At 48.4% G+C, this 13,075-nt stretch overlaps 2 protein-coding genes across 6 annotated transcripts in view; both read right to left on the reverse strand.

Annotated features, from left to right (window-relative positions):
- The window catches only part of CKAP5 (cytoskeleton associated protein 5), a 54,585-nt gene extending 49,968 nt beyond the window's left edge, over positions 1-4,617 (reverse strand). For all 3 annotated transcript variants that reach the window (XM_069784540.1, XM_069784539.1, XM_069784537.1), the window contains exon 1: positions 4,507-4,617. The gene's annotated coding sequence lies outside the window, so the exon portion shown is untranslated. The remainder of the gene's footprint in view (positions 1-4,506) is intronic.
- A 1,229-nt stretch (positions 4,618-5,846) lies between these two features.
- The window catches only part of LRP4 (LDL receptor related protein 4), an 84,383-nt gene continuing 77,154 nt past the window's right edge, over positions 5,847-13,075 (reverse strand). For 2 of the 3 annotated variants that reach the window (XM_069784543.1, XM_069784542.1), the window contains exons 35-38: positions 12,346-12,413; positions 11,632-11,719; positions 10,951-11,092; positions 5,847-9,209 (exon numbers count right to left, since the gene is read on the reverse strand). In XM_069784543.1, coding sequence (XP_069640644.1) covers positions 8,874-9,209; positions 10,951-11,092; positions 11,632-11,719; positions 12,346-12,413 — 634 coding nt within the window. In that variant the 3' untranslated portion in view covers positions 5,847-8,873. Of the gene's footprint in view, positions 9,210-10,315; positions 10,385-10,950; positions 11,093-11,631; positions 11,720-12,345; positions 12,414-13,075 lie in introns of all 3 variants that reach the window. The other variant, XM_069784544.1, reaches the window with a different exon arrangement.

Consider the following 13,075-nt stretch of genomic DNA (forward strand, 5'->3'; position numbering starts at 1 on the left):
TTCTTTAAAAGGACGGCCTGAACTGCTGATGAAGGAAAGCTCCCGCGGAGACATCACGCCCCAGGACCGACCACTAGCTCCCTCCCCCTCCAAGGGAAGCACACCCTCCGCCACAGCAGCACGGCCCTATCCCCGCCATCCCCAGCCCCTTCCAGACGAGCACCCCTCCGCTTCTGCCCGCTGCGCCGCCCGCAGCCCCAGATATCCCCTTCCTCCTCCTCCACCTCCCCCGCACGCCGCAGCCCGGAGAGCTTTCCCGTTCCGCGGCGGCACCGGCAGCGGTTATCCGACAGCAGGCCGCGGCCGGGGCAGCGGCGGAGCAGGCCGCCCGCCCGGCATTGTTTCTACGCCCTCGCCCCGAGGGCCGGGCCGGTCCCCGCCGCGCACCGCCGGACACTCACCCTGACGGGCTCCAGCGGCGAGAGCGGGCGGGGAGCCGCGGGCGGGCCGGGCCGGGCCGGGCCGGGCCAAGCCCCTCCCCGCCGGCGGGCGGGGCTCGGGGCGCCGCGGCCGCACCTGGGCGGGGGAGCCGGCCCGCGTCGGGGCCAGACAAAGGCGGGCAGGGCAGGGCAGGGCAGCGCCCGGCTCCCGGGCCTCGCCGCGCTCCCCCCGCGGCAGCCCCGGGCACGTCGGGCCACCCCCCCCGCCCACACACACACACACACACACACACCCGGCGCCGCCGGTGCGCAGGCGGCAGCGGGCGCTCCCCGGCCTTCCCGCAGGCTGCGGCGCCCGCCCTGCGGCTGGGCAGGGGCTACCGGACCGCGGTGGCCGGCGACCAGCTTGGCCCGGCAGGCCTGCTGTTCTCATGAGTCATACGTACCCCTGAACACCCACAGCGGCAGAGCAATTATGCTGGTGACAGGGGTTGCTGCGGTCACCCTCGAGCACGGAGCAGACATGATCGCGGGCCACCGTCATCCAGTGATCCCTAACCGAATAAGGGAGCAGTTCTGCAACCCCACGGCAGGAACAAGGCCTGCCGTGAAGAACAAGAAAGGCAGTACCTTCCAAGGGAGGTATGAATGAATGGCCTGGCACCCTACCATCATTGCATTTCACGTTCTGCTGCGAGATGTGTAATGACAGTGCTCCGGCGGAGCTGATTCATCAGCAGTCTCTCTAGCCCACTGCCTGACATTTTGAGATGCCTTTTCTACAGTGACAATAGCAATTGAAGAAGCTGGTATGGTGGAAACTGGGTGTCGGTAGCTTCCTCCTGAGGAGAGCATCAAGCCATATGATGCAAGGCTGCGTTTCTTCAGACATGTTTTTCACTAGCTGAAGAAAGAAGCCTCCTCTAGGCACTGCAGCACCAGCCACACTCCCCACTGCATAATCGTCCAAGTTACTTCTTCCACTATCTCAGCCTCCCCCCTGCAACAGGGAGGCACGAACGTGCACAATTGCTTCTGCTTTTTAACATTCACAGCAACTGAACTGTCATAGAGACAACCCCAAACAACGCATAACTGCTCAGGTCAAGAGACTCTTTATTCAAACAAGCCACAGCAACACTGCCCAGTGCAAGGCAACGTTTAATTTAAACACGAGGGTACAAGGTTTTCCCGTGTCACCCTTCAGAACTCCAACCCTACAAGATGAACCACTGGAACAGTACAACAAAGCAACAGCAGCAACGGGCTATTAGTCTTAAGACCATGTTGTCTTGAAACCAACCATTCTGTTACAAATAGCTTTAATGCCACCCTACTCTGGGCAGGGACTTCACAAACCATTTACATTAAACAGCTTACAAACAAGTTAGCAATGCCAGGTTTATACATTTCTTTTAAAAACCAGAAAAGGACATCTGCTGGTACCATGGAACAGAGGAGAGATAGGAAGGGGAAAAGAAGGGAACTAGATCATCACTGACCATGATTTTGAAAACCCTAATTAGAAGGTTTACAAGTATTTACATCTCTCAGGGGTCCTTCAAGTCATACATCCTACACAACAAAATCTTCCAAATTAGATACTTAAGATTGAAAGACAGTTATCTCTAGTCCACAAAACATTCAGAGCATTTTCTAATTGTACATACTGTTCAAGATATTCATAAGTGATCTATAAAAAGGGGTGAACAGAGGTGTTACAGTTTACAGATGACACAATTAATCAGGGTAGCAAGAAAAAAAAAAAGGCTTGACTGAAAGAGCTTACAACATGCCAAGTGAGTTTCAGCTGTAAATTTATCACCTAACACACACAGCAGTGCACAAGAGAGAAACAACTTTTAACATGACACTGGAAGTCAGGTTTTCTGAGCTGGCTATTAAACAGGAACAAGACCTTTACTGTTTTAACAGACATCGGTACAAAAGCATCAGCTCTGCCATGGCAGACCAGGTTTTCAGAAGCACAGGCCCTGATTACACAACTGGCCCATATCAGGGGAAGGACAAGAGCCACCATGGAAGTTAAGTCCCACCAAATACAAGTCATACACATATGAGAATCCGGAATCACGTTCCATTACCATGCATTCACTTTTTTTATATCAGAATATCAAACGAGAAGTCTTGTGTCAGTACAGTTTTAAAGCACTCTGAGTAACTCTAATTTCCCATGCTTCTGCAACCCAAGTTTCATTTATTTTTGTGCAGGTGTCACATAAATAATTATTTTCCATAGCAGGTCCCCTAGTTAATATTCCCAACTTTGTATTCTTGAGAATTACCTTCCGTACATCTGCAACAATTGTAATTTGTTAGGAACCAGTTTGTTGTACTTGAAAGCCATTTTTTGTTGATTCTGCTTTGATATATCACTGTATCGATGTTGCTTAAAAAGTTTAATGCTATTGCAACTCTTCAAGTGGGGAACAAAAAGAATTTAAAGAAAAAGAAAAAAAAAAAAGGTGCATCTGTGAATTTTAAATGGGGGAAAGCTACCAAAACAGCAAAGTTTAAAGAAAGGCCAAGCCTGAGGCAAGTAAGTCAAACCAAATTCTAATTTTTGCACAATCAATCAAATGATCTCATGTTGGACACCAAAGAGTCAAAACTGTAAGGGCAACTTGCACCCAATCTGCACCCAATCATTCTTCTTTCTGACTTGACCCTATCACAAAGTTTTAATAATAGATTTTTATGAGTAGCCTTTTAGAATACATCAATATTTGACACTCTCAGTATTTGAAGTTATGCATCTTTACAGTTTCAAACTAATAGAAGTGTTCATTGAAAGTCTATAGCAACACTCTCTCTGATACACGAGTAATAAATAAGGAAGGTCTCCCACAGCTGGTAGCCCAACATCCCAACAACTACTACTCATCCCATTCTCATCCACAGAAGGCAACTTTAACAGCAATGCAGTTTAGCAGAAGTACTGGAAGGTGCAACACTAAACGCAAAATAGTAAATTAGCAAAAAAGGAAAACTGCAGAATAATTACATAGGGGATACACACCAAACATAAATCAGTTAGAAAATAGTAGCAGATGAGTTTGTGATTTTTTTTTTTTTAGAATTTCATTTTTAGAACAGAGTCCAGGTCAGTTTAAGCTGCATCGAGGTTTCATTCCTCAGCCTCTGCTACACAAAACTTTGGGTCTCTCACTGACAGAGCTCCAAATTCCAGAGGCAAACCCTCTACACACCAACGTGGAAGCTACTGTCTTAAGAAGACTCACAAGACTCTGACTCAGAAACAGAATCAAATTAAATAGAAAGGCGGGGGGGGACGGACATGGGACCCACATTCCTGTCCAGACCCTCTTCCCATACACTAGAGAAGATTCAACAGGAATCACCTCCTGGTGAGGGACCCTGGAGATCCAAGGCTAACACCTGCACCCAACAACAGAGCTGTAGAAATGGAGATGAGCTCACGCCTTTCACTTTAAAGATCACAATCACCTCAGGAAACATTTTCCCTGGGTCGTTTTAGAGGGCAAACCAATTCTGCACGCAGTCTCCCGAAACGCAGGCTCGGCGTCAGAAGATGCCAGGTCCGTATTTCCCTCGAAGGACGTTAGAAAGGGGCCGAGCCCGACTCCCTCACCGGTCCCCGGGCCCACCCTGCCGGCCGCCTCCCAGGCAAGGCCCCAGCAGCTCCCAACCGCGCCTAGGCCTACAGGGATGACACGAAGGAGGCGACCGCGGCGGAGCAGCCCGGACCACGGCTCTCTACAGGCCCCGATACCCCCCCGCTCCGCGGCCGGCCCAAGCGAGCGGCGGCCCTTAAAGACTCTACAAGGCAGCGTGGCACAGGCCGCAGCCTCTCCCCGTTAGCGGTCGCGGTCCCCCTCTTCCCCCCCCGCAGCCACGGGAACGGCTGCAAGCGAAGCCCGCGGGCCTGGGTCGCTCCTGCGGAGGGATGTCAGCGCCGCTCGGGACTGTGCCTCCACCCAGTCCCCAGGTGAGACGGCGGAGGCTCAGGCCCAGCGGCGGAGGGAGGCCTACCCCGCCCTCCTGCAGGCCCGGGGAGCCCCAGCAGGCGGGAAGAAGAACCGGGCACCCCACCGGGGAAAGGACAACGATGACAAACTCTCACCTGGGCCCCGGCGGGTCGGGCGCGGCGAGTTGTCCGGCCGCTCCTCGGCGGGGTTTGAAATCACTAACACCGCCCGCACCTCCCAGTGTCCTCAGTGCCCATTGGCCGCCGACGGCCCCACCCATGCCCGCACCCGCGCGTTTTATTGGTCCGTTTGAATCCAGTCAGCGGCGACGCGTGCTCCCCGCTCTCCTGAGGCGGCCGGGACGTACCGGGGAAGGAGGCCGCTCCGCCCGCCCCGCGGCAGCCGCCGTGGCCCCGGTGAGGGCGTTGGGCGGCTGCGGCCGGAGCAGCGCCTGGCACCTGTACCGCTGGCGGCCTGAGGCAGCCGTGCTTGGGCCGCTGAACCCGTCACCTTTCGCGTAAAGGGCTAAAGGAGCTCTGAGGTGGCTGCGTTCGGCTGTGGGGAGCGTCCCCTCGTAGGGGAATGGGCTTTTCTTTAGTCTTTCCTGCGATTAGTGGGTTTGTGAGCAGTGACCGCGTTATGGGAGTACAGTGTTTTTCCCTCCTTTGTTTCTTCGCTTCGGCTGAAGCAAGTGAAGGAAAAATTCTTAGGGGTAATCGGGAGGCAAGGGCTAGGAAAGTGCCATCAACGCGACCGCGATTATCTTACAATGCCATCTCTCCCCACCACGCTGTGCGAGCATCATCTGCTTTTTTAAAAAGTGAGGTGGTTGTATTTTTGCGTGACCTCAGTGAAATCATGTCTGCGCTGTGCTTTGTGAAATGAGCAGGAATAAAGCTGAAGTGTTTTAAATGGTTTTGGTACTCCTTTCATCAGAAAAAGGGACAGAATGTGGGACGAGATTAGCACCAGTGCTGCAGGGTCAGTTATTACTGAATGTTTCATTCATTATTCAGCCTTTTACACCATTTAAACTCTCAGTTATAATGAAAAAAATGCAACAGAATCCTGAATAAAACCCCTTACAGATAGAAAAGCAGCTCTTCTTCAGAGCTTTGTTTTCCACTGGGCAGAGGCTTAACACCACTACTGTCCTAATACTTTCCAAAAAGAGGAACATCCTCTTCTGCTGTTGCCATGTTGAAATGGTAACAAAAGGAAAAAAGCAAGGTGGGGGCAGGGTGAAAGGTATTCTATGTGCACAGGAATTTGCAAAAGTAAGTGAGTGTGGATATTTGGCCCTTGATTCAAAGCCGCAGTGGCAGAAGAAGTGTGTGTTGCAACCAGATTATCAAAAGAACCCTGAGCCGTTCCTACCTCCTTGCTCCACTCAAATGAAGCAAAGTTGAGGTTCTGTGCAAACAGGTCTGGGAGCTCCTCTTTCAAAGGAGAGTCCAAATAACATGCATGATTCACAACCAAAAGCCAGGCAGAGTGGTTAAGAAAAGCTAAATTTATATTAAATTATCATCAACCCCTAAAATACTGAACACAGTGGTTAAATAACTCCAGAAAGTCCAATGTCTCCAGTGAGTAACGTTAAAACCATTACACAGGAACACACGGAAATCACTGACGTTAGCTTGGGACAGACAGGAGAGAGGTTTGCTTTTTACAGAGTAAATCAGTGCTGAGGAGATCATCCTCCAGTGGCCTTTCTACATTCTTAACATCCTAAGTGCAATGAGGGTCTTCTTTTCCCCAGAACGGGGAACCATGATGCACCCCCTAGGCAGCATCTCACTGGGGCTGTCTCTAGGAAAAAGAAACTAATTTCTGCCCACCTCAGCGGCAGAGGAGAGCCTGCGGGACATTTTGTTGCTCCTTTTCACCACAATCATTCGAGGAAGGGAGCAGAGGGCAGTTATGAATGGTTTTTAGGCTGGAGTGTGCAGGGTCCCCTCCTAAGAAGCAGCAGAGAATATTTATCAAGGTGGAGATCACAAGCACCATGAGTTGTTGAAAAGACTGACTGGGTTTTCCTTTCCATTCTGCACTTGCGACTCGGACAGCGATTATTTTCACAGGCTGACTGAACCTCAAGTGACAGGTCTGGGCAGATATTTCCCTTCACCCCTGTCCCACCTCAGGATTTTGGTGCACACTCACATAAGCTATTGGGGGAAAAAACAAAACAAAACCCAAAACCCAAAGAAACCCTGCTCTCCTAGAAGTCAGAGCCTTCCTCCCCCATCCACCCACTCACTCCCAGCTCTGATGCCCCTGCCTCTACACGTGGTTTCTGTTCAAATCAATTCTTCTGCCTGTGCTTGAGCCCTCTGGTGTTGTCCCTCCATGAGGCAGCTTAGACAGGCAAGGTCCATGTCAGTGATACGCACTCCTTTCTCAGTTCCCAGTCAAGTCCACGCCTCAATGCAAAAGTGCCTCTGCCCAAAAAAAACAACGCTTCCCAGGCTGGAGTCAATCAAATAAATAATTAAATAAAAATCTAATTAAAAAGAAAAAATCCCTCTGGGAGTAGGGAAGAGTCCCACATTAACACAGCGAAATTTCCAAGCCTTAGCTCCAGTTCATTTTCCACAGGAATATACACCAGTCAGCCCAATGGTGCAGTTATGGACAGTTTCAAGCCACCTAGCCAGGTCAAAACTGTAATCTTCCCCTTTCTGCAAAGCTACCTCTGCTGTAAAAAGTACAGTCAACCCACTGGCATCTGTCATGTTTTTCAGGGGTAGCAGGTCTGTTGGTACATGAATAAGGTTAGAGCAGAGTAGGATGGATTTTCCTTTTTTTTTTTACCAGCCGGAAAAATACCGCATGGAAGATGCACCCTCCCCACACCTCTAAGCCATACCCCTAATGTATGCTTTGCTCTCTTTACACCACAGGTGGGAATGTACTTGACCTCTTCCCAGGAGATAAAGAGGTTACAGAGTTTGCCGTGAGAAATTCTTCACTGGAAAGTTCTGCTTCCAAGTATCCAGCTTAACACTTCATTACCATGATAGTATCCATATGACTTGAGGGGTTAATATAAATCTCATTTTTGAAGAAGCATAAAGAGACACTTTCTCTATCTTTTTTCCCTCTGAACAAATGGACGACAAGAGAAGTCAAGAGAATGTGAAAATGCGGCAATAGTCCTTGGGAGCATGCAAGCCCCAGCTCCAGATGCTGCTGGGGTGTAACTACAAGGGTAGGATTACATCCCCTAGAGGATAAAGGCCTTGGAGGCCAGAGAACAACTGAAGCTCATGTAGCTGATAGGGAAAATGACTTTGCAAGGAGAGCTGTTTAGTGGTAACAGAGGAGCTTAAAGTGCAATTCTATCTGATAAACAACTATTTAAAATGGCCCTTACAGCTCCCTGATTATTGTCTCCTATTCTAGGTCAAATAGGCTCAGCCTAGTAATAAAGCAGTTCCTAATTGTCAGCACTGAGCACTCCCCTGGGAAAGACTCGACCTAGGAATTCTCTCTTTTTCCCTCATTATGGTAATCAAAGGTCCTAAACGCCAAGAGAATTGGGACCTTGCAGAACTGGGACTAGTGGAGACTTAGCAAATTCTCTTTTTTTCTTTTTATATATCAGTTACGCAAAGACAAGAGTAGAATTTAGGTCTTGCTGAGATCCATTTCCTCCCATTAGCTCTGTAGAGCTAAGAACAATACCAATCTCTTCTTTCCTCAAGTTCAGCACTCTGACTCCAGTACCCACAGGGAGCGGTTCTGAAAGGGCCATTTGCTGACTCTTGTTTTTCCAGAGTAGAAACATGTTTTAACAGGAAATGGGAGAACAGGAGCGGTGTCCACTGCCAGCAACAGACACAGTGCTCCAATCTGAGCATTCCTTAAAAGTTTTTACTAGCAGATGGGAAAGTAAGCAGTGATGGTCTTGTGAAGCGAGTCACAGCAACTGTGGTTAGCCTCTTTATGCCCTTAAAAGGTGACCTGATGCTGTGTCAGTGTCCCCTTGAGCCCCAAAGTACACCCCATCTATTCCAAGACCTCTCTCAAGTCAGAGACCCCTCAACACAAAGCCTCAAAGAGTGCTGCTAGTGCTGGAATGACTAGGGGAACTTCTGTGACCAGGACAGGAGCTAGCAATGAGGCAGCTCTGCTCTCTTCATGGGCATTGACCGTGAGCTGGACGGCACAGGACTTGCAGGTTGCCAGAGAACACAGAATCTGAACCAGATTCAGGCCAGAGGAGTCACTGCAAAAGTTAACGTCGCAGCTTCCAGGAAAAGGGAACATATAAATAAACCACAGACAGTGAAAATGAGCCAAAAGGGTCTCCGGGTTCCAACCCGCCCATCCTCCCTCTCCAACCACAACAGCACAGCTGCCCAAACTCCTTGCTGAAAGGCAGTCACAATCTCTGGGCCCCTCACAGGAGAGGCCGGTCTCTGTGCCCTTCCTTGCCTAGCAGGCAGAGTCCTGTCTTTTGTGCAGAGCAGAGGCTAGGGAGGGTACGAGCATTTCCAAAGTCGCATGTACTTTAGACCTCGCTCTCCGTGGAGGGCTTGCGTTGGTGTTTCCAGCCTGTGTCTGGGAGCGAGCCACGCCGCTCAGGAGTGGCTGCTGCTGTGTTAACACTGCTGCATTCAGACTGTTCTTCTTGTAGCAGCTGCTCAGTTTCGTTGTCATCCAGTGAACCAGAACTAGCCTGGATAGAGACCGTGTCTGTCTTCATGCAGACATGGTCCCGGAGGATCCCTCCTCGGGAGCTCCGAATCTGCTTAAGGTCATCCCACTCGGACTCATCACTGGATAAAAGGCATATCCCCTCCACAATCTTGATCTTCTCCTTGGTGTAGCTGTGGTCAGGACCAGTCTAGGGAGCAGACAGGTGAATGAAAAAAAAACCAATACATAAATGGAAAAATATGGCAAAGAGCAAAGCAGACTGGAATGTAGACAGCGAAGCAGACAAAAGGCTGAGCCTCCACGTAAACAGCCACTAGCTTTCACTGTCACAATGGCAGAATCCCTTCAGTTCTTCACTACCCCCAGATGAATCCTCCCTGCAAGAGCTCTCATTCCAAACTCCAGGAGCCTTCAAATCATGGAAGGTGAATGAGGATGAGCTGGCTCTTCTAATTTAACTATACATATTCCCTGACAGCAGGGAGTAAAACCAACACTGAGCCTAAAAACCCCCAAAAACAAACCAAAATGGGAAGCAGGAACAGCCAGAATACTTCATGGTAAAAGTAGGCAGGGAATTGACTCTAGGTCTGCAATATCTTTATATCTGAGTCACTCTAGATTCACTTCTCAGGAAAGCACAGCTGGAATACCACTGTTGAGTCCAAGTCTCACAGTGACACAGGAGAAGAATATAGGGAAACAATGGAAATGATCAGAGGCTAAAAGGGACCACGCTGAGACTAAAGTAGTGAAATCTCTCTAACTTGGCTCATTGACAAATAAGAAGCATTAGAACATCTGATCTATCCCTAAGGAGAAAGTGACGGGGGTGGGGAAATATACATCTGGCTATATCTAGGAGCAGCAGAATTAAGACTCCCAGATAAATAATCTTGGCTTATCCTTAGTAGATATGGGTAAAATGGCAGGAAAGTTTGGGAAATCTATTGGACAGTACCTTTGAAAAACAAAACGAGGGAAAGCTCTCCTCTGCGTAAGTCTTGCTGTGATCCCTGCTAGAGGAACTAAGTGATCTAACAGATTTTTTGATAAAGTCCTACAGAAATTACCTTTTTAAAATCTCACACACTGAGTATGAGTAGCCAAAGCCAAGACCAAAGGATCTGCCATAGAAAATTACCTATACTTTCTTGACAGACAGTAGAGCTGGTTTAAGGACATAGAAGCAGGGGAAAAAAAACAAGAAAGAGCAATTAGTATGGGACAGTGCTTGAGCCACACAACAGAGCTTGAGTGAGGGAGGCAGGATCAAATACAGAGTAGTGATACCTGACGTGAGGATGTGGACGGAAATCAGAAGAGGGAAGATGAGAAGCTATCTGAGTGATAAGAAAGCTTCTGAGGAGAAAACAGAGGAGAAACTAAGTGCTGCAAGAGATCATATTAAACCCTCTCCATCCTGTGACACACAGGGCAGACCTCTGCAGGGCCTTTAAAATGCTCCATTTAATAACGGTTCCAGTTCTTTCCCTATCCTACCCTTTCCAGGCAGTGCACAGTGAGGGGCCACATTCTTGTTACCAAACCCCTTCTGGCTGCCTAGTTCCCTTGGTGACTGTCCAAAGCAACCTTGGTGCAACAGTCACTAACCAGGACTGTGTCCAGGGATGACAACTCCCTTTGACTCCTGTACTTCGAGAGCCAGCACCCAATGCAAATGAAATGCAAGACACTGTGGGAGTGGGGAAGAAGCAGAGAGCTAAAGACAGGTCTAATTCACTACAGCTCACTGGGGAAGAAGTGCTGCTGGTTGATCTCTATAGGAGTCTGAGCAATTCACTGAAGCTGTCCTCCTATGTCCTAGAAGTAAATGCTGACAAGTTGCAACATTTTCACATACTAGGGCCTGTAATACTCAACAGCAGCTTGAGCTGGGCTCCCATGTCCTTAGTAGCAGCTCTTACCTCTTTCTTATAGCATAACTGGTTGTACATGGTTGGTTTTGGAATCGCTTCAATCTTCACCTCCTGGGTAGATGTCCGATATGAGGGATTACTGTAGGTTAGGTTCCCCAAGCCAGGGTCCGTGAACTTGGATTTATTATGCCTAGAGGGAGAAAGCTGTCAGAAAAGACACAGGGCCCTACTGCCAGGATCCAAAGTTCCTGAGTGCTCAGTGAGTGGAAAGCTCCAGCAATCTTTACTGTCCCTCAAAGACAGAGAATGCTGGCTTCACCTGGCTCTTCAAGCTACCAGTACCTTCACTGGCTACCAGTACAGCAAGGCACTGGCATGTAACCACAACAGCTACACTGGCTGTTGACTGGTGAAGCTACCTGGCGAAAGCATATGAGCTCACACACATACTGAGTTATGTATTACCTCATATCCCTGTCTGTAACTCATAAGCTCTCTGCAGAAAATTTAGCCAATAAGGCTTCAAATAAGAGAGTTGCATGCCCAACACTTCAAGGCACAGTACTCAAACCTTGCAAATAAAATCATCAAACACTGCTTCCAATGGAGAACAAAGGGATTGTAAATGAAAATAAAGAAAGACGAAGTGCTTTCAGGAGCTTTCTTCTCCTACAACCCTAGATTTTACTATTGGCCGGGGGGGGTGGGGCAGGAAGAAAGATCACTTACCTGTATATAATTAAAGCAGCAATAAGCAGCAAAATAAACAAGATGCTGAGAAGACCTCCAATGATGTAGCTGACATGTAGTCCTTCCCCTGAAAGTGAATAGCAAGGGTATTTTATGCACTCTCCTTAACTTCCACTGGATAATACTGACCTCGGTGTAATGCCTAATACAGAGATTTTACACCATACAGAAGTATGTGAAGTAAAATGTCAGCACGCTAAGGTTTAGCAGAGGGTTTTGTTTGGCTTCATATGAAACCAAACATATGATAACCCTTCCTCCCACCCAGGCTCCAGCAAACCAAGGAGTATCAAGATCTTTGTAATGGGATTGGATGAGTTAGACCCCCCCTTGCTGACAGGTTACTCCTACAGTGGGAAACAATTACCCTAGTCAACCATCCTCAAGTAAACACAAAGGGGACAGTGAAGAAGAGTGTCATCAATGGGAGGAGCCCAACGGATGAGGTATGGGATGAAAGGAAACAGAACTATTCTTCAGACCAAAGTGTTATTTGGAGAAGTCTCCATATAGGCTAATGAATGTGTATGACTGATGTTCATCCTTAGACACACTTTGCTCTGATCAGAGGGCATTTTAGTAAATCAAGTCTGAGTTTCAGAAATTTGAGTTTCAAACACGAGGGACTGGAATGCCCTGGGCACATCTGGAAGAACCACCATGGTGGAGAAGCGTTAAAGAAAAAGAACTCACCCATGGTTGCCAACACCGCCTCGTTGGCATGGGTACACAAGTCTCGCCTAGCATCTTTGTCAGAGCAGCTGAATGACAGAAGGACAGTTAGTTACTGAAAGTAGTATCAACAGCATCAAAGGTATCAAAAGACAGGATGGGCCAGGCTAGCACTGATATCCCTTCCATCTCCAGTTCAACAACAGGAGCCTTCCTTTCTCTTCTTCAGTACCCTTCTGTATCCAGAGAAGAGTGGACCATATACATACATACAGGGGTGTGTGCATGTATATATCAATTATAGGTCTGCACAATGTTTCATCCAAGTCATTCTAGATTCGCCCCTCAGGTACATAGATACGTACACATATCTCTCTATGAGAACACAAATTTCAGCATCAGTGCTGAAGCAAAAATCAGAACATCCAAGAGTCAGCACAAAGATCTTTCTGTCCAATACATCATACTCAACAAAGTGGAAGTTTTGCCTTGTAAATAACCCAGCCAGATATTATAGAACATACTTTTTTGCTGGGCAGTAGGAATAGCAGGCTGTAAGGAATTAGCAGAAAAAAGTCTCTTAACTACCTGCACTGTAACTTACATCTTAGAGCTGCAAAGGTTCTGTTCTGCCCCAAACCAGCTATCCCCTTACGGCCAGGGCAGAAGCACTTCCTTGGATGTCTGGGTCAGGTCTGAGATGTCTCAGTGAATTAAAGCAACAGACTCCCCTCTCCTCCTCTCAGAAATA

Source organism: Haliaeetus albicilla, chromosome 5 (genome assembly GCF_947461875.1).
Source record: "Haliaeetus albicilla chromosome 5, bHalAlb1.1, whole genome shotgun sequence".
In the NCBI taxonomy this organism is placed as follows: Eukaryota; Metazoa; Chordata; class Aves; order Accipitriformes; family Accipitridae; genus Haliaeetus; species Haliaeetus albicilla.